We start from the raw sequence: 21,897 nt of genomic DNA on the forward strand, positions 1-21,897 counted from the left end.
GTTAGCTTAGCTACGCTTAATTTTTTTATTTATTTTTTCGTCGCTTTTTTACTGTCCTTGATACAGTATTGTGCAAACATAAATGTGCACAGTAGTGACTACTGAACCACAATAAGTGAACGATAGAATTTGAAAGATAATTGAAGAAAATCGTACTGCAGAAGCGGCTCGTAGTGAAAAAAATTAGGCAATGTTTCCAAAGAGTGTCGAAATTATTGAATTACAACTTCGAGAAGAAAAATTATAACAAAAATGGCCCCGAGAAACACGCGGAAGTTATTTCCAAAATTTTAGGTTAGCTTAGCTACGCTTAATTTTTTTATTTATTTTTTCGTCGCTTTTTTACTGTCCTTGATACAGTATTGTGCAAACATAAATGTGCACAGAAGTGACTACTGAACCACAATAAGTGAACGATAGAATTTGAAAGATAATTGAAGAAAATTGTACTGCAGAAGCGGCTCGGAGTGAAAAAAATTAGGCAATGTTTCCAAAGAGTGTCGAAATTATTATATTACAACTTCGGGAACAAAAATTATAACAAAAATGGCCCCAAGAAACACGCGGAAGTTATTTCCAAAATTTTAGGTTAGCTTAGCCACAGTTAATTTTTTTATTTATTTTTTCGTCGCTTTTTTACTGTCCTTGATACAGTATTGTGCAAACATAAATGTGCACAGTAGTGACTACTGAACCACAATAAGTGAACGATAGAATTTGAAAGATAATTGAGGAAATTCGTAATGCAGAAGCGGCTCGTAGTGAAAAAAATTAGGCAATGTTTCCAAAATAACGTTGCCGTTTCAATCAAATCTATCAGGTGTTCTAATAGAAAAAAATGAAACTTAAACTATAGTTCTGCTCTGTATTCGAATCCCACACCTGATAGATTTGATGGAAACGGCGGCAGATGTTCTTAAATCGTTATATAATGGATTAGAAACTTCCGCGAGTTTTATTTTACACTCGGATTGATGAAATTGCAGCTTTCAAATATATTTCTTGCAAAATTTATCACAATTAACACTTGTCTAAAGTGAAGTAAAGAAAAAATGATGAATGTACAGAAGAATATCTGGTATTTTATCATACTTACCCTTCGAATAAGGGATGATAATGGGATAAAGCTTGTTTCAGTTGCACGTACAGCTCGGAGCAGAAGTCGACGAATGATGGATCGTATTCGTCTGAGGTCATTATGGCGTTCTTAAGTGATTTGAACCATTCCGGAGTTCCTTTTCTGAGGGAAGCCACTATTTCACCGCGGATCTCCTTATTGAAAGGGCAACATTTCCAAAATGCTTTCTTTAAATATCAAAACGAATTAATTGTTTATCAGATACGTGTGCTCTAAGCCTAATAGGAAGAAAGGTCAGAAATAAAGAAAACTGTGATTATTTTTCGATTTATTTCCATACACTTTCCAACGGTCTTTAGTTTTGCGAACAAAACATAGTCGGACGGGATCAAATCGGGGCTATATGGTGAATCCTAAATCTCCGTGAAACCACATTCATGTACAGGAGCTTTGAAAACAACACGAAAAACTCTTCAGGGAAACCAAAATTTCAAATAGATAATTTCAGGAGCTATGAACTGAATTAGAAGTTGATTAATATTTAAACCTCTACCTAGTGAAAATGGAAATTTGAAACACTAACCAATTTATAGAGCAGCCTTTAATAAATAGATAGAGCCAAAGCACGTAACTCTATCTCCAAAATTTCAAGAGCTATGAGCTATATAGGAGGATGATCATATTTAATATTGAAAAAAAATGAAAGTCACTTTTCAGGTCTTGAATATGTCAAACCAAATGCAGTAGAAATTCGAAACTTTGACCCATTTATAGAGCAATCTTTCACGAATAGATAGAGCTAAATCACAAAACTCTATCTTCAAAATTTCGAGAGCTATGAACTAAATTAGAAGTTGATAATATTTAATATTGAAAAAAATGAAAGTCACTTTTAAAGTCTTGAATATGTCAAACCAAATGCAGTAGACATTTGAAACTTTGACCCATTTATAGAGCAATCTTTCACGAATAGATAGAGCTAAATCACAAAACTCTATCTTCAAAATTTCGAGAGCTATGAACTAAATTAGAAGTTGATAATATTTAATATTGAAAAAAATGAAAGTCACTTTTCAGGTCTTGAATATGTCAAACCAAATGCAGTAGAAATTTGAAACTTTGACCCATTTATAGAGTAATCTTTCACGAATAGATGAAGCTAAAGCGCAAAACTCTATCTTCAAAATTTCAAGAGCTATGAACTAAATTAGAAGTTGATGATATTTAATATTTAAAAAAATGAAAGTCACTTTTAAAGTCTTGAATATGTCAAACCAAATGCAGTAGAAATTCGAAACTTTGACCCATTTATAGAGTAATTTTTCACGAATAGATAGAGCTAAATCACAAAACTCTATCTTCAAAATTTCAAGAGCTATGAACTAAATTAGAAGTTGACGATATTTAATATTTAAAAAAATGAGAGTCACATTTAAGGTCTTGAATATGTCAAACCAAATGCAGTAGACATTTGAAACTTTGACCCATTTATAGAGTAATCTTTCACGAATAGATAGAGCTAAAGCGCAAAACTCTATCTTCAAAATTTCAAGAGCTATGAACTAAATTAGAAGTTGATAATATTTAATATTGAAAAAAATGAAAGTCACTTCTAAGGTCTTGAATATGTCAAACCAAATGCAGTAGAAATTCGAAACTTTGACCCATTTATAGAGCAATTTTTCACGAATAGATAGAGCTAAATCACAGGACTCTATCTTCAAAATTTCGAGAGCTATGAACTAAATTAGAAGTTGATAATATTTAATATTGAAAAAAAAGAAAGTCACTTTAAAGGTCTTGAATATGTCAAACCAAATGCAGTAGAAATTTGAAACTGTGACCCATTCATAGAGCAATCTTTCAAGAATAGATAGGGCTAAAGCCCAAAACTCTATCTTCAAAATTTCGAGAGCTATGAACTAAATTAGAAGTTGATAATATTTAATATTGAAAAAAATGAAAGTCACTTTTCAGGTCTTGAATATGTCAAACCAAATGCAGTAGAAATTTGAAACTTTGACCCATTTATAGAGTAATCTTTCACGAATAGATGAAGCTATAGCGCAAAACTCTATCTTCAAAATTTCAAGAGCTATGAACTAAATTAGAAGTTGATAATATTTAATATTGAAAAAAATGAAAGTCACTTTTCAGGTCTTGAATATGTCAAACCAAATGCAGTAGAAATTTGAAACTTTGACCCATTTATAGAGCAATTTTTCACTAATAGATAGAGCTAAATCACAGAACTCTATCTTCAAAATTTCAAGAGCTATGAACTAAATTAGAAGTTGATAATATTTAATATTGAAAAAAATGAAAGTCACTTTTAAGGTCTTGAATATGTCAAAGCAAATGCAGTAGAAATTCGAAACATTGACACATTTATAGAGTAATCTTTCACGAATAGATGAAGCTAAAGCGCAAAACTCTATCTTCAAAATTTCAAGAGCTATGAACTAAATTAGAAGTTGATGATATTTAATATTGAAAAAAAAAGAAAGTCACTTTTAAGGTCTTGAATATGTCAAACCAAATGCAGTAGAAATTTGAAACTTTGATCCATTTATAGAGCAATCTTTCACGAATAGATAGAGCTAAAGCACAAAACTCTATCTTCAAAATTTCAAGAGCTATGAACTAAATTAGAAGTTGATGATATTTAATATTTAAAAAAATGAAAGTCACTTTTAAGGTTTTGAATATATCAAACCAAATGCAGTAGAAATTCGAAACTTCGACCCATTTATAGAGTAATCTTTCACGAATAGATAGAGCTAAAGCGCAAAACTCTATCTTCAAAATTTCGAGAGCTATGAACTAAATTAGAAGTTGATAATATTTAATATTGAAAAAAATGAAAGTCACTTTTCAGGTCTTGAATATGTCAAACCAAATGCAGTAGAAATTTGAAACTTTGACCCATTTATAGAGTAATCTTTCACGAATAGATGAAGCTATAGCGCAAAACTCTATCTTCAAAATTTCAAGAGCTATGAACTAAATTAGAAGTTGATAATATTTAATATTGAAAAAAATGAAAGTCACTTTTCAGGTCTTGAATATGTCAAACCAAATGCAGTAGAAATTTGAAACTTTGACCCATTTATAGAGTAATCTTTCACGAATAGATAGAGCTAAAGCGCAAAACTCTATCTTCAAAATTTCGAGAGCTATGAACTAAATTAGAAGTTGATAATATTTAATATTGAAAAAAATGAAAGTCACTTCTAAGGTCTTGAATATGTCAAACCAAATGCAGTAGAAATTCGAAACTTTGACCCATTTATAGAGCAATTTTTCACGAATAGATAGAGCTAAATCACAGAACTCTATCTTCAAAATTTCAAGAGCTATGAACTAAATTAGAAGTTGATGATATTTAATATTGAAAAAAAAAAGAAAGTCACTTTTAAGGTCTTGAATATGTCAAACCAAATGCAGTAGTAATTTGAAACTTTGACCTTTTTATAGAGCAATCTTTCACAAATAGAGCTAAAGCACAAAACTCTGTTTTCAAAATTTTAGGAGCTATAAACTATATTAGAAGTTAATGATATTTAACGTTGAAAAAGACGAAAGATACTTTTAAGACCCTGTATATTTTTAACTAGTGAAAAAAAGCATTCGAAAAACTGAAAAAGGGGTTGAAAAAAGGTTTACAGAATTGGCTAAATGCAAAGAATATTTAGTTCCATCCTGGCTCTGCGATTAAAGAGCTGTATTTGTGAAACTATAAAAAAAATTTGAAGTTCAAGACATTGCAGGGACGCTGTATGATATTTTCATGATAGAAGTTTTACTTACCATATTAGATAAATAAGCTAAGCATCTCAAAATATGTTCCAGTCTTGTTAAAGATGGCGAATGTAAAGCAGGGAATAATTGACGGTGATGTCGCAATTGCTGAAGCCAACGCTCTGCAAAATTGCATCATGAAGTTATATTTTAAATAATATGTGAATTGACAAACAATTTTATATATTAAGCGCTGCATTAGAGCCTCAATACTCAGAAGGAAAAATAACAAACTAAATAATTGAGCTGTTACGTTGTTTTTTATTTTATTTTCACTCTTTGAAACGAAATTCTCGAAAATAATATATTTTAAAAACGAGAATAAGCAATAATAGCTTTTATTCGATCTAGTACGTAACTTGATTACATGAATTGTGCGAATTTAAGCAATTTTGTTCATATTTGAGCTTGAAATTTGTTCCGACAACGAGTCAACGAGCTGAGAAGCGTTTTTTCCCCGTCTGAATGTACAAATTCATCTTTGCATTTAATTTTACTGACATTATCTTCGCTTCTAATATATTATATTAAGTTTGAGAGACGATTATGGTTTTACAAAGTGAGATTAATTCAAAAATCTATTGGGCAAACCAAACTCAATAGTTGAATAATCAAATCTAGGATATTTTAAAAATAATTAACTAAAATATATAAATTCACCTTGCATCGCCGTAAATTTTTCGGCCAACCACATTTCTTCTTCTCTAGTTAAAGTGTAATTCATCCAAGACGTTTCTATATCGGTCAAAAGTTGTAACATCCACCTAGGATCTAATGGATACTTCAAATAAACTCTAGCTGCTGCGACGAATCTGGACATGGACGTTTGCAATTCGCTCAAGTCACCTAGAAGCATAAAGATATCGAAGCGTGGCAAATATAAAAGTGATTATAAAAAAAAAAATTCCCTGCAGATGAGGATGTGGGAATTCAGCACATTCGAAGATTGGTCCGGTGATTCGGATCAGAAACTGGAGTTGCTTAAACTCAATCGGCAAATGGTTAAAGTTTCGAAGCCTGATAATTGGGAGCCAAACCTTTAGTCTTAAATTGTATGCTGATTCTACAAAGACATCATCCGGTCAAATTCCCAGGGAAACTGGATAAAAAGGTTCTAAGCTACCTCCTCATCGGTAGTATAAAACCAAGGACATTGATAACTGTTCGAAAAAAGTTTTTGAAATCTTGTTGCTTGGAAACACACCAACGTCGTCTTTCTATAATCGAAAAAGTCCGTAAATGCTTTCCAAACAAATTTTTAACAGTTAACGGTATTTTTTGGTATGTTTGATTCTATAATTTCATTAATATTCTCGTCGGAATTTCAACCGGATCGCGACATTTTGAAATATCAAATATTAGAAACGGCAAAAACGAAATAAATCACTTTGTATCCGTGGTAATGTGAAAACAGCCCATTGGATCTGTTTTCGGTATAATGTTGTACTGATTGGCTCCAAATTAATTGATTTAATTGGATTTCTACTGGAGTTTTTTCTTCTATTACAAGATTTTCTACATCTGGAGTAAATTTTGAACATATAGGCTCCAGAGGCCTTTTCGTATTTATATAGTCTCCTGTATGGTGGTATTCCTTAAGACTTACTTGAAATTTGAAACGTTCTTTTTTGAGACCTCAACATTTTTTGATAATCTGTAATCATCTTCATGTAAACGACGTTTTCTCCTAATGCTTTCAGTCCTCGAAGATGTGGAGTCCATGTTGTACCGTGTAGTTTAATCCATATACTCATAAGGCAATCTGAGGAACCGGCTGATCAACGTCAAAATGGCGTCCGTGGGGAAAACAATAAGTTTTTTGTTGGCTTTTCTTGGTTTTTTTCGGTAGTAAAAGTTGTTTTCTATTGTGTTTTTGTTTTATTGTGACAAAAGGCGTGCACAAATACTTTTTACATCTGTTTCAGTGAAATTAATACAGCAGAAACTGAATATTTTTGCAGTTTATTTCGTGTAGTCTGTGAGCAATCTTCTGTTCAAATATGAAACGTTCTTTTTCGCGACCTCAACATTTTTTGATAATCTTTAATCATCTTCATGTAAACGACGTTTTCTCCTAATGCTTTCAGCCCTCGAAGATGTGGAGTCCATGTTGTCCCGTGTAGTTTAATCCATATACTCATAAAACTGTTCAACTTCAAAATGGCGGCCGTGGGGAAAACAATCAGTTTTTTGTTGGCTTTTCTTGGTTTTTTTCGGTAGTGAAAGTTGATTTCTATTGTGTTTTTGTTTTATTGTGACAGAAGGCATGCATAAATACTTTTTACATCTGTTTCAGTGAAATTAATACAGCGAAATCTGAATATTTTTGCAGTTTTTTTCGTTAGTATGTGAGCAATCTTCTGTTCAAATATAAAACGTACTTTTTCGTGACCTTGACATTTTTTGTTGATCTTCAATCATCTTCATGTAAACGACATTTTTTTGACGTTTTTTCCTAATGCTTTGACCCCTCGAAGATGTAGAGTCCATGTTGTACCGTATAGCTTAATCCACTATCCACACAACACAAAAACACTCGTTCTTCACTTTCACAGACATACAACCCTTCAATTGCATTTACAATACTCATAAAGCAATCTAAGGAAATGGCAGATCAACGTCAAAATGGCGGCCGTGGGGAAAACAATCAGTTTTTTGTTGGCTTTTGTTGGTTTTTTTCCGAAAATGAAAGCTGTTTTGTATTGTTTTTTTGTTTTATGGTAACCAGTGGCACGCAAAGAAACTTTTTACATGTGTTTCAGTGAAATTAATACAGCAGAAACCGAGGATTCCTGGAGTTTTTTGGTCAGTCTGAGATTGAACTTTTAAGCAATCTTCTTTTTAAATTGCTTATATTAAAATTTAAAACGTTCTTTTTTGTGATCTTAACATTTTTTGATGATTTGTAATCATCTTCATGTCCTCGAAGATGTAGAGACCATGTTGTACCTTGTAGTTTAATCCACTATCCACACAAAACAAAAACACTCGTTCTCCACATTCACAGACATATAACCCTTCAATTGTATTTACAATACTCATAAAGCAATCTAAGGAAACGGCTGATCAACGTCAAAATGGCGGCCGTGGGGAAAACATTCAGTTTTTTGTTGGCTTTTCTTGGGTTTTTTCCGAAAATGAAAGCTGTGTTGTATTGTTTTTTTGTTTTATGGTAACCAGAGGCCAGAGACCAGGAATATTTTTGGAGTTTTTTTAGTCAGCAAGCTTTCAAGCAATATGCTGTTAAAATTTTCGGATTTTCCATTTCTACTGTTGCTTTCAAACATGAGTTAGTACATTTTAAAGTTGCAAACCCAGTGGGATCTGAAAGGTACAGGGATAAACTGAAAGTTTTAATTCGATTAAAATAATTTTAGTCAAAATTCTGCTCATTTTCCACAAGTTTTCTATGTACTTGCTTTTCGGACTATATTTACCGTTTACTTGCAACAAGCACGACACTGATAAGTCGTAAAAAAAGCAACAAAACTTTCCGGGAGATAATTTTGTACTTCTTCAAATAACAAATCTTAAGAATCCATTTCGAAATGAAATTGGAAATAGCGAGGTATAAAATCCAAAAAATAACTTCACAAATCACACAAAAACTTACGGGAAAAGCATTTGTTTACCCTACAGCGGCCATTTTGAAATAACCATCAGTTGATTTTGATTATTCGTTACTCACCTTGAACGGCATGTTGATGTAAAATCGTCAAAGCCATTCCCGGTAAATCGCCATTCCAAGTCCAAGTTTCTCTCCCCCAATTCCTCAGTTCGTAATCTATGAAGGTAGCGAACAAATTTTCGTGCTGCGTTAATTCCGTCCAATTGTCATCGTCAGAAACACCTCGCGTTTCTCTGGTCGACAACCACATTTTTAATTTGATACGACCTTGGACGGAACTACGTTGTGATCTAGCTTCTAACTTGAACCAACCTTCCAAACCCGTAGAGGGAATGTCCTACAACACAAGAACGTCGATTGAAATTTTGTTTTTGTCTATATAAACCAGACAGGACATTGATGTTGCGTTTGAAGTATAATTAGATCAATTCGTAGCAAAAAATTCGTTACATTATACTGAAGTAATAATTTGCTGCATGCCTTTGCATTCTTTAGGGCCAGTTTTCCTTATTCAGTAACCTAACCAAATATAGTAGAACTTTGACTCACTTATAGAGCAATATTTCATGAATAGATAGAGCTAAAGCACAAAACTGTATCTTCAAAATTTCAAGAGCTATGAACTAAATTAGAAGTTGATAATATTTAATATTTAAAAAAAAGAAAGTCACTTTTAAGGCACTGTATATATCAAACCAAATGCAGTAGAAATTTGAAACTTTGACCCATTTATAGAGCAATCTTTCACGAATAGATAGAGCTAAAGCACAAAACTCTATCTTCAAAATTTCAAGAGCTATGAACTAAATTAGAAGTTGATAATATTTAATATTGAAAAAAAAAAGAAAGTCACTTTTAAGGTCTTGAATATGTCAAACCAAATGCAGTAGAAATTTGAAACTTTGACCCATTTATAGAGCAATCTTTCACGAATGGATGGAGCTAAAGCACAAAACTCTATCTTCAAAATTTCAAGAGCTATGAACTAAATTAGAAGTTGATGATATTTAAAATTTAAAAAAATGAAAGTCACTTTTCAGGTCTTGAATATCTCAAACCAAATGCAGTAGAAATTTGAAACTTTGATGCATTTATAGAGCAATCTTTCACGAATAGATAGAGCTAAAGCACAAAACTCTATCTTCAAAATTTCAAGAGCTATGAACTAAATTAGAAGTTGATGATATTCAATATTTAAAAAAATGAAAGTCACTTTTCAGGTCTTGAATATCTCAAACCAAATGCAGTAGAAATTTGAAACTTTGATGCATTTATAGAGCAATCTTTCACGAATAGATAGAGCTAAAGCACAAAACTCTATCTTCAAAATTTCAAGAGCTATGAACTAAATTAGAAGTTGATAATATTCAATATTTAAAAAAATGAAAGTCACTTTTCAGGTCTTGAATATCTCAAACCAAATGCAGTAGGAATTTGAAACTTTGATCCATTTATAGAGCAATCTTTCACGAATAGATAGAGCTAAAGCACAAAACTCTATCTTCAAAATTTCAAGAGCTATGAACTAAATTAGAAGTTGATAATATTCAATATTTAAAAAAATGAAAGTCACTTTTCAGGTCTTGAATATCTCAAACCAAATGCAGTAGGAATTTGAAACTTTCATCCATTTATAGAGCAATATTTCAAGAATAGATATAGCTGAAACACGAAACTCTATCTTCAAAATTTCAAGAGCTATGAACTAAATTAGAAGTTGATGATATTTAATATTTAAAAAAATGAAAGTCACTTTTCAGGTCTTGAATATGTCAAACCAAATGCAGTAGAAATTTGAAACTTTGATGCATTTATAGAGCAATCTTTCACGAATAGATAGAGCTAAAGCACAAAACTCTATCTTCAAAATTTCAAGAGCTATGAACTAAATTAGAAGTTGATAATATTCAATATTTAAAAAAATGAAAGTCACTTTTCAGGTCTTGAATATCTCAAACCAAATGCAGTAGGAATTTGAAACTTTCATCCATTTATAGAGCAATATTTCAAGAATAGATAGAGCTGAAACACGAAACTCTATCTTCAAAATTTCAAGAGCTATGAACTAAATTAGAAGTTGATGATATTTAATATTTAAAAAAATGAAAGTCACTTTTCAGGTCTTGAATATGTCAAACCAAATGCAGTAGAAATTTGAAACTTTGATCCATTTATAGAGCAATCTTTCACGAATAGATAGAGCTAAAGCACAAAACTGTATCTTCAAAATTTCAAGAGCTATGAACTAAATTAGAAGTTGATGATATTTAATATTTAAAAAAATGAAAGTCACTTTTAAGGTTTTGAATATATCAAACCAATTGCAGTAGAAATTCGAAACTTCGACCCATTTATAGAGCAATCTTTCACGAATAGATAGAGCTAAAGCGCAAAACTCTATCTTCAAAATTTCAAGAGCTATGAACTAAATTATAAGTTGATGATATTTAATATTTAAACAAATGAAAGTCACTTTTATTTGTAATCAATATTAGGAGATGGTTCCAGAAGCACCAGGTCCAATAAAGAAATCACAAAAATTTTATTAACTCTTCATCTTTGAGTTTAGGAACAGAAAATAATCCGAGGGGGTTAAATCTGGCGAATGAGGTAGCAATTCGAACATTAATTCATTAATTTTGGCCATTGCAATAACTGATGTTTGAGCTGGTGCATTGTCTTGATGAAACAACACTTTCTTCTTGGTCAAATGCGGCCGTTTTGCTTCATTTCTTCGCTCAAATGTTACAATGGAAATTATTCAACGCGAATCCCAAATAATGACGCCATGACCTTGCCTGTAGATGAAACGGTCTTTGCATTCTTTGGAGACGGTTTTGCTTATTCAGTTCCTTGTTTTAACTGTTCTTTTGTTTTGGGCGTGAAGTCTTTCATCCATGGTTTTGAAATGGTGCAAAAACTCGCCGAACCCTCAATGGAAACGACGCTGTTTATGTTCTATAGTGAGTAAACTCGGACCCATCTTGCGCACATCTTTCTCATGTCCAAATTTTGAGTTAATATGTACTGTACCGTACTTTTCGAAATGTCTACTATGTCATCATCTCATTTGGTCGACCAATCCGAGTAGATTCTAGTTTAGCCTTTATATTGGTTGCGCTGGTGCCTTTCAAATAAAAGTTTTACATCACATAACCTAATCTAACCAATTCTTTGGTCATTGGACATTGTTGGAAAGCAAACGCTATTACAACCAGACATGGAAATAATTCATTCGATCTGTTTTTTAATCAAGGAACAATTTCGTTCAAATCCCATATCGGATCGGATGTTACGGGAGATTTCGTCGAAGTTTTGTATCAGAATAATTTTTTACATCACCAGCGGATTACCGAAATCCCTTAGGTCTTTATTTTCAGGACTAAAAAGGGGTTTCACAACGATCTCGTTGAATCGTTTTCTAGGGAGAATCTATAAGAACAAACGAATATAACTTAAAGTAAATCACGTTATGGTGTGTCGCCGAAAATTGGCTTTCATCGACGAATACCAAATATAGACGCGTAAACCTCACGCTAAAGTAGCTTGAAGTAAGAATCTACGGGGTTATTTTGAACCAAATATCAAAAAACATGACAAATATAGAAAATTGAATTTTGACTTTTTAGAATTCTTTATGCCTTTCTTGATAAATCATCGTCATTTTATAGATAATTAGAATAAAAAAAACAGGTAAAAATTGACGTTTCCACTAATTTCGTTCTATTTAAAAATATAACTATAAATTACACTCAAATTGTACCGATCTTTTTTTATTATTGACAGTTTTCTTGTTACTAGGCATATGAACCATTTCTACCTAACCTAACCAAATGCAGTAGAAATTTGAAACTTTGACCCATTTATAGAGCAATCTTTCACAAATAGATGGAGCTAAAGCACAAAACTCTATCTTCAAAATTTTAAGAGTTATGAACTAAATTAGATGTTGATAATTTTTAATATTGAAAAAAAAGAAAGTCACATTTAAGGTCTTGAATATGTCAAACCAAATGCAGTAGACATTTGAAACTTTGACCCATTTATAGAGCAATCTTTCAAGAATAGATGGAGCTAAAGCACAAAACTCTATCTTCAAAATTTTAAGAGCTATGAACTAAATTAGATGTTGATAATTTTTAATATTGAAAAAAAAGAAAGTCACATTTAAGGTCTTGAATATGTCAAACCAAATGCAGTAGACATTTGAAACTTTGAACCATTTATAGAGCAATCTTTCAAGAATAGATGGAGCTAAAGCACAAAACTCTATCTTCAAAATTTTAAGAGCTATGAACTAAATTAGATGTTGATAATTTTTAATATTGAAAAAAAAGAAAGTCACATTTAAGGTCTTGAATATGTCAAACCAAATGCAGTAGACATTTGAAACTTTGACCCATTTATAGAGCAATCTTTCAAGAATAGATGGAGCTAAAGCACAAAACTGTATCTTCAAAATTTCAAGAGCTATGAACTAAATTAGAAGTTGATAATATTTAATATTTAAAACAATGAAAGTAACTTTTAAGGTCTTGAATATGTCAAACCAAATGCAGTAGAAATTTGAAACTTTGATCCATTTATAGAGCAATCTTTCACAAATAGATGGAGCTAAAGCACAAAACTCTATCTTCAAAATTTCAAGAGCTATGAACTAAATTAGAAGTTGATGATATTTAATATTTAAAAAAATGAAAGTCACTTTTCAGGTCTTTAATATCTCAAACCAAATGCAGTAGAAATTTGAAACTTTGACCCATTTATAGAGCAATCTTTCACAAATAGATAGAGCTAAAGTACAAAACTGTATCTTCAAAATTTCAAGAGCTATGAACTAAATTAGAAGTTGATAATATTTAATATTTAAAACAATGAAAGTCACTTTTAAGGTCTTGAATATGTCAAACCAAATGCAGTAGAAATTTGAAACTTTGATCCATTTATAGAGCAATCTTTCACAAATAGATAGAGCTAAAGCACAAAACTCTATCTTCAAAATTTCAAGAGCTATGAACTAAATTAGAAGTTGATAATATTTAATATTTAAAAAAAAAGAAAGTCACTTTTGAGGTCTTGAATATGTCAAACCAAATGCAGTAGAAATTTGAAACTTTGACCCATTTATAGAGCAATCTTTCAAGAATAGATAGAGCTAAAGCACAAAACTGTATCTTCAAAATTTCAAGAGCTATGAACTAAATTAGAAGTTGATAATATTTAATATTTAAAACAATGAAAGTCACTTTTAAGGTCTTGAATATGTCAAACCAAATGCAGTAGAAATTTGAAACTTTGATCCATTTATAGAGCAATCTTTCACAAATAGATAGAGCTAAAGCACAAAACTCTATCTTCAAAATTTCAAGAGCTATGAACTAAATTAGAAGTTGATAATATTTAATATTTAAAAAAATGAAAGTCACTTTTAAGGTCTTGAATATGTCAAACCAAATGCAGTAGACATTTGAAACTTTGACCCATTTATAGAGCAATCTTTCACGAATAGATGGAGCTAAAGCACAAAACTCTATCTTCAAAATTTCAAGAGCTATGAACTAAATTAGAAGTTGATGATATTTAATATTTAAAAAAATGAAAGTCACTTTTCAGGTCTTTAATATCTCAAACCAAATGCAGTAGAAATTTGAAACTTTGACCCATTTATAGAGCAATCTTTCACAAATAGATAGAGCTAAAGTACAAAACTCTATCTTCAAAATTTCAAGAGCTATGAACTAAATTAGAAGTTGATAATATTTAATATTTAAAAAAATGAAAGTCACTTTTCAGGTCTTGAATATCTCAAACCAAATGCAGTAGAAATTTGAAACTTTGACCTATTTATAGAGCAATCTTTCAAGAATAGATAGAGCTGAAACACGAAACTCTACCTTCAAAATTTCAAGAGTTATGAACTAAATTAGAAGTTGATAATATTCAATATTTAAAAAAATGAAAGTCACTTTTCAGGTCTTGAATATCTCAAACCAAATGCAGTAGAAATTTGAAACTTTGACTCATTTATAGCGCAACTTTTCACGAATAGATAGAGCTAAAGCACAAAACTGTATCTTCAAAATTTCAAGAGCTATGAACTAAATTAGAAGTTGATAATATTTAATATTTAAAAAAATGAAAGTCACTTTTAAGGTCTTGAATATGTCAAACCAAATGCAGTAGGAATTTGAAACTTTGATCCATTTATAGAGCAATATTTCAAGAATAGATAGAGCTGAAACACGAAACTGTATCTTCAAAATTTCAAGAGCTATGAACTAAATTAGAAGTTGATAATATTCAATATTTAAAAAAATGAAAGTCACTTTTCAGGTCTTGAATATCTCAAACCAAATGCAGTAGGAATTTGAAACTTTGATCCATTTATAGAGCAATATTTCAAGAATAGATAGAGCTGAAACACGAAACTGTATCTTCAAAATTTCAAGAGCTATGAACTAAATTAGAAGTTGATAATATTTAATATTTAAAAAAATGAAAGTCACTTTTAAGGTCTTGAATATGTCAAACCAAATGCAGTAGGAATTTGAAACTTTGATCCATTTATAGAGCAATATTTCAAGAATAGATAGAGCTGAAACACGAAACTGTATCTTCAAAATTTCAAGAGCTATGAACTAAATTAGAAGTTGATAATATTCAATATTTAAAAAAATGAAAGTCACTTTTCAGGTCTTGAATATCTCAAACCAAATGCAGTAGGAATTTGAAACTTTGATCCATTTATAGAGCAATATTTCAAGAATAGATAGAGCTGAAACACGAAACTGTATCTTCAAAATTTCAAGAGCTATGAACTAAATTAGAAGTTGATAATATTCAATATTTAAAAAAATGAAAGTCACTTTTGAGGTCTTGAATATGTCAAACCAAATGCAGTAGAAATTTGAAACTTTGACCCATTTATAGAGCAATCTCTCAAGAATAGATAGAGCTTAGAATCAAAAAACAGGTAAATATTGACGTTTCCACTAATTTTGTTCTATTTAAAAATATAACTATAAATTACACTCAAATTGTACCGACCTTTTTTTATTATTGACAGTTTTCTTGTTACTAGGCATATGAACCATTTCTACAAATTCTCTTTTTCTTGTTTCCGTTTCAAGAATTTTCGATTTTCGTTAATGCAGTTTCATTTTTTTATCGTATTTATGATCTTTAGATCTATTTTCTAAATACCGAGATGTCTGTCCTATGTAAATACCGTCACGATCATTATAAGGAACTTGATATAATGTTTCTTTTGTTTTTGGGTAAATGATTTAGTCTATATCTTCAAAAGAGGAGGAGGAGATTGAAAAACTTGTTTCTGCTTTACCTATTTTTGTAAACTCGATGTTATTTGAAAGAGATTTTATCCCGTAAATTATTCCATAAAGAAAGTTACTTGTAGTAATTTAAACTGTTCGAAAAATAATGTTATCATTGCCGCTAGATGGCGTTATCTAAATTACAACTAATATTACTCGTACGTCTATTAGATATTTCATTTTCTAACCTAAAAATCGTATTCTGGAAATAAAAAATAGATCGTCGTCTGGAATGTCTCGACAAAAAAGGACTTCCACCCGAATCCACCTTATATTCGAAATGTGATGGTTGGAAAAAGATCCGGAAACATGAATTTTATCTTTTATTGACTCCGGCGATAATGAAGGTCCTTTATCGAAGTTATCCATAAGAGAATAGATCAAAAATAAAGATCCTACTTTTATGTATTCATTTCGAGATCGTTATTTTGTAAAGCACAGTATGAAATTAATCGTTTAAAAGCATTGAAATACATAGTGAAATGTTTGATCTAGTCGTTTCAGTAAATTTTATGCAAAAATACGTGGGTTCATCAATGAATATTTTACAAAATATTTTCTTTTTGATCTAAAACATTGTTTTCGCAATACCGATACTTTCCTGTTAGAATAACTCGTTTTAATTGGAAATTATTTGGATTTCATAATACGAGGGCTATTTGTCCTTTTGTTGAACTATTTTTATATAAACAAATTGAATGTTTGGTTTGTTTTCTTTTGAGGTTAAGTCTTGGTCTAAAGGACGCAAGAATTATTTGAAATTTGCCAGACGTGGTATAACTGGTTGCAGAATTATGTTGCTTGTAGTAGTCAAGTTGTGGTTAGAGCAGCATCTAGTTAACTGTTCACGAACTAAGTTATTCCTGAAGTATTTCGTAAATTTTGCAGTGTTTTTGAAATTGTGCTATTGTTGCACCTGGCTGGATTGACGTCATGACGTGTGACACGATTTTGCTCAAGAAGTCTGCTGCTAACTTCACTCATATTTTCTTTTTGACTATCAACCGATGTGGAATTTTTCATTATGGATTTGATTCTATATTTGCGAAAGTCGTGATATTTCCGACTGAGAATTTGATTTTTTGGTCAGCGACCGTGGTAGCGTTAAGATCAATTTCTCGAGAGATTTTTGAAAAGCGGGCCTAAAGGAGCCTTCCGCCGATTTCAAAAATTCTGGAAAATTAATTTGTTTATTGACATCCAAGAAGGTAAGATCCTTTTTTTGTAAAATCAGAAATAGTTCTAATTTCTGTCTTGTGAACTAGGTTAGGCTCCAAATTATAGACTACCTTTTATATTGCATTCAGAAAATGTTAAAAAGTTAGGTTATAAATTATTTCTCTAAATAGTCTATAAATTAGCGAAATTTTTCATAGATTGTATTTTGTACATTTTTCTTTTTAATTTAATTAGGGACCTAGTTTTGGATATATGACATTTATTGGGGTTTAAAACTTAGACGACCTTTCCTGACCGCATTCCACGGATGTGGTCCTGTTTGTATTCTCCTGACAAGTAAGAGTCTCATGTATTGTTAAAGGTCAGATCAATTTCTATTAGTTTTTTTGTTAAATTTGTTAAAAGATACCTCAACCTATTTCAATACCTTTCTTAGTTTAGGTTTAAAAATTGAGTGACGCCCCATTTGGAAATTGAAAGCATACAAAATTTTTGTACATATTAAACACAACAAACCCCGACAACACACATTAACATGATGAGCTTAGTCGGAGCCCAAAATATGACCTTTTTGGTTACGGTACAGCTGTAAAAACAGGAACATTTTCGCGTTGTCAATTTTTCGATGTTCAAATTAAAAATTTGTACTGCAATTATGATGTGGGGTTTGTCATACGTATTATTCAAATGGAACAGCGTTTTTTTGAGCATGAGGAGCTATGGGCCGTTAAGATCCTAAATCTCTTCGAGCTCCAAGTGTATCAATTTGTTTGGTGCTAATATAGGAGGTTATTTGCTCTTTCAAATGTAGATAATGAATTTTTTATAGCACTTTCTGCTTCGATTTCGAAACCTACTTTATTTTTCTTATAGTTCTCCCTCTATTTTTCGAGAATGAGGCCGATAAGAGATATAGAAAACGACGTTATTACCATAATAAGATGAAATTTAAATATTACAAATCGTATGATGAAAAGAACGGTGCAGAATGTGGAAAATATTATGGCAAAGTGTCGTGGGCGACGCTTCTTAGAATTTTACAATCTAATTTCGACGAAAAATGTGAAAAAGTTTTATTTTTGATACGCTCATGCAAAAAATATTTTAGAATATAAGTAATAAAATGTCTTGATACAAATATAGAGGGTGTCTCATGAATAATATTTGTTTCCAATGTTTATTAAATAATCGACCTTGGTAATTGTAGTAGGAGTTATTGTCGGACTGCATTTTCCACATCTCCTTTGAATTTTTTCCCAAATAACAAAATCGTCATTAATCTGAAGATGCAAAGTCCGTATTAAATGCTGGATGTCAACTATGATAAGGAACTCTTTCTTGGGGTGTTCCTTTAGTAGTTCTGTATTATTGAGTCTGTTTTTACGTCGTTGAAGGCTCCTTCTATATCAATAAAGCCTCTTAGAATATTTACAATCATTTCTTAATGATGCCGATGCTTCAAACAGTACTGATTCAAATGATTTTGTCTTTTATATAGGAATGATGAGTTCGACAATCAATTTCTATAGTGGTGTTTTGTTTTATATCGTATAAAAGGGTTGTTTGAAAAGTTTCCAACCTAACAAATTAACACAATCAACTTATATTGTATGTTAAGATCTTCAGGTCGAGGTCGGAAAAGTTTTATATGAGGAAACACAATATTTTTCTCCTTTTTCTCAAAATAGACATAAACTGCTGATATCATCTCTTTATTCTTAGAAAATCTTAAACCAGCAAACCAGAAAATAATCCGAGGGGGCTAAATCTGGTGATTAGGGTGAATGAGGTAGAAATTCAAACTTTAATTGATCAATTTTGGCCGTTGCAGTAACGGATGTGTGAGCTGGTGTAATGTCTAGATGAAACAACACTTGTAGTAGATTATGTGAGTTATTTAAGCTCAAAAATAACAGTTCTTGGGACACTTTTTGAGGTAAATCAATACCAAGTTAAGCGATCGAGAATGTTATTACGTATAATTATCGAGGAAAAGGTTAATAAACGTTTTTCATTGGTTCTTATTCAATTATCAGAGTGATAACTTCACAAAATCGAAATTGTAAGTTAAAATGAAAACCCTAGAGACCGAATTTCTGTGATTTGTTCGAGATAAACCGTTCCAAACTTCGAATATAGGGTGGGAAATCGTGGCTGTTACTTTTGTAAAGTTAATAGCAGCAAACTTTCAGAAAAAAAAAGGGAAAAAGGAAAGTGGAAATTAAAATTTGAAATATGAATATTGATTAGAGTACACTTTATTCAAATTGGATTTTTTTTAGCAAGATTCATTATAAATTTAATTAAAATATAATTGATTTTCCACTTTTTTACATCTCTTTTTAATATCGTGTATATACAGGGCGAGAATAACTTTACGTTACATGATTATAGATACTTAGAGTTAGTTTCTTCACGTTATAATTAAAATGCCAAATAATTATTAGCCACATAATTTCAGTAGGAACTTTTAATAGTCGAATATTTCAACAAATAGTCAAAAATGTTTTTCCATTGACGGTTTCCTTTGCACATGTAATTGTAAATTGTAATGATCAATTTTACGACGAATGGAATAATCTTGTACTGTAATATTCTGTATTTCAATCAATTCTTCATCAAACAAATCTTCTTAATCTTGAAAAGAACGGGAACCCAAGAGAACCCAGACTAAAACTTGACGTACCGTATAAAATAGTGACAAATAAAATCAATGGGGAATTCTCCTATAACCAATGTCATGTTAAATTATTACAAATAATGAAAGTTCAACGAATTTTAGATGACACATATTCGGTACTTTTTTTAAAAAGAAATGTCTACCCTGTTAAATTTAATTAAAAAAAAATGGACATTTAATTTTTAAAGCGTTGAATAACGTAGGTAGACGTGATTATATCTGTAATCTGATTGGTCATTTGATTATTTACTTTGTCTTTCCTTTTCTGTTACTTTTAAAACGACAAAGAAGGCAAGCAAGCCCTGTATTTTAATAAACATATACAAATATAACCTCAAATTTTTGTTTACATATTTGTTGATGAATTTTGTAGTTATCAAAGTGAAAGATTGAAAATAGTTGTGTAATAGTGTGAAAGTGGTTAAGGTTGAAACTGATTTTATTAAAGTTGATTCAAGCAATTTACCTCGTGTTACTTCAAAAATGATAGCAAATTATTTTGTTGAAAATGCAAACTATATAAGTGTGGAATCACGTGGAAAAAAACGAGGTAAGAAATCATTTTTAATACAGCATATTAGAATATTTAATAAACTTAGTATTTTTAATTTATTTGCAAATAAATACCTTTTTCATTCTGCCATTGGATATGTGCAATTAAAAAGGAACAATAATATTTGTTTGATCAAAGCAAAAATAACGCCAGAAGATAAAGTACATTCAAAAGCTTATGATGTAAATGTCATAGTGAATGAGAATATAATTAATCTATGTGAATGTGAGGATACAGTTATGAACAGTTATGTTATTGGAAGAAATCAGAATTATCGAAAGATAGGTTCGCTGAAAAAATATATGAAATTGTCTGAGATGGTAAAAGTTCCATCAATGACTGATGAAAACTCATCTGTAGTAATAGAGAATTTTAGAGAACATAATAAAGGAAAATCCATAGATAGTTTGTTACTAAATATGGATAGAGGTCCTTTGTATCCTACTTTATCGTTACACCAGCTATTTATTCATTGTCAAATAGAAAATGCTGATATCGACATAACTCCAGAATTTTTCTTAGAGTACTGTTAAAAAAAATGGATGCAAATGATTGTGCACTTGCTTCCGAGGCTACAAGAAACCAGTCCAAAAATACAAACTGGTATGAATTAAGATTTGGACCGAATTACAGCTTCGAAGATTTATGAGGCAAGCCGATGTAAAACAGAAGGTTCTTTACTCGAGAAAATTATTGATGCTACAAAAATTGTGCAGACAAAAGCCATGGAGAGAGGCTTAGAATTAGAAGACAGGGTTATAAAATGCATTGAAAATATATGTGGAATTGAAACAACGAAATGTGGACTTGTTTTAAATAATATGTTACCAGTCTTTGGAGCCTCGTCTGATGCCATTTCAAGCGATGCAGTCCTAGAAGTGAAATGCCCATTGACTAGTATTAAGTAATTTTGTCAAGGATGGAAAAATTATTGAAAAATACATGGGTCAGATGCAGTTGCAAAGCAATTTTTGCAGTTGCAGATCCAGAATTTGAAACAAATAATAAAATTTTTATACATAATGTTACGTATAATGATATTTATTGTAACGAGTTAATTGAAAATGGTTTACTATTCTGGAAAAAATACGTATTTCCAAAGTTAACTAGGATTTATAAATAAAATAGTTTCACAATGTTGTATTCTCATTTTTTAGTTGTACATAACTTATCTAAAAAATAGTTAAATATGTATATACACCTAAAAACAATCAGCAATATATAGTAAGTTTAATAGGAAAAATAAAAGTACAATCTCAATAATTAGCTTAGTGATTTATACTTTTATGGATATAAATTGTTCAATTTAAAGAATCTGTTTTTGCTCATAGCTTTTAAAAATACTGAATGTTTCACACATCTTAAACTATTTGCTATTACTGTACATACTTCTGAAATACAAATAAAATGGTATATTTTCAGAGTCCTATTAATAATCATTAAAAAAAAAACTAACAGATCATATCTATCATATTGTTTATGATGCAGATGTACACAAACTTGATCAGATTTTTAACAAATTTAAACCCATTGATATTTAGAAATAAAATAGTAAAACATAATTAGTATAGTTCAAGAAAACTGCGAAATTTCATTATATCTACCAGAGGTTTGAAAAGGACAAAGAAATTATTTTTTTTAAAT

At 30.7% G+C, this 21,897-nt stretch overlaps 1 protein-coding gene across 2 annotated transcripts in view; it reads right to left on the bottom strand.

The window, feature by feature from the left end:
* The window catches only part of LOC130447909 (BAI1-associated protein 3), an 86,231-nt gene that overhangs the window by 20,369 nt on the left and 43,965 nt on the right, over window positions 1–21,897 (bottom strand). For both annotated transcript variants that reach the window (XM_056784965.1, XM_056784964.1), the window contains exons 7-10: window positions 8,568–8,844; window positions 5,540–5,725; window positions 4,889–5,001; window positions 1,097–1,305 (exon numbers count right to left, since the gene is read on the bottom strand). In XM_056784965.1, the coding sequence (XP_056640943.1) occupies window positions 1,097–1,305; window positions 4,889–5,001; window positions 5,540–5,725; window positions 8,568–8,844 (785 nt within the window). The remainder of the gene's footprint in view (window positions 1–1,096; window positions 1,306–4,888; window positions 5,002–5,539; window positions 5,726–8,567; window positions 8,845–21,897) is intronic.

The sequence above is a fragment of the Diorhabda sublineata genome, chromosome 8 (assembly GCF_026230105.1).
Source record: "Diorhabda sublineata isolate icDioSubl1.1 chromosome 8, icDioSubl1.1, whole genome shotgun sequence".
Lineage (NCBI taxonomy): Eukaryota > Metazoa > Arthropoda > Insecta > Coleoptera > Chrysomelidae > Diorhabda > Diorhabda sublineata.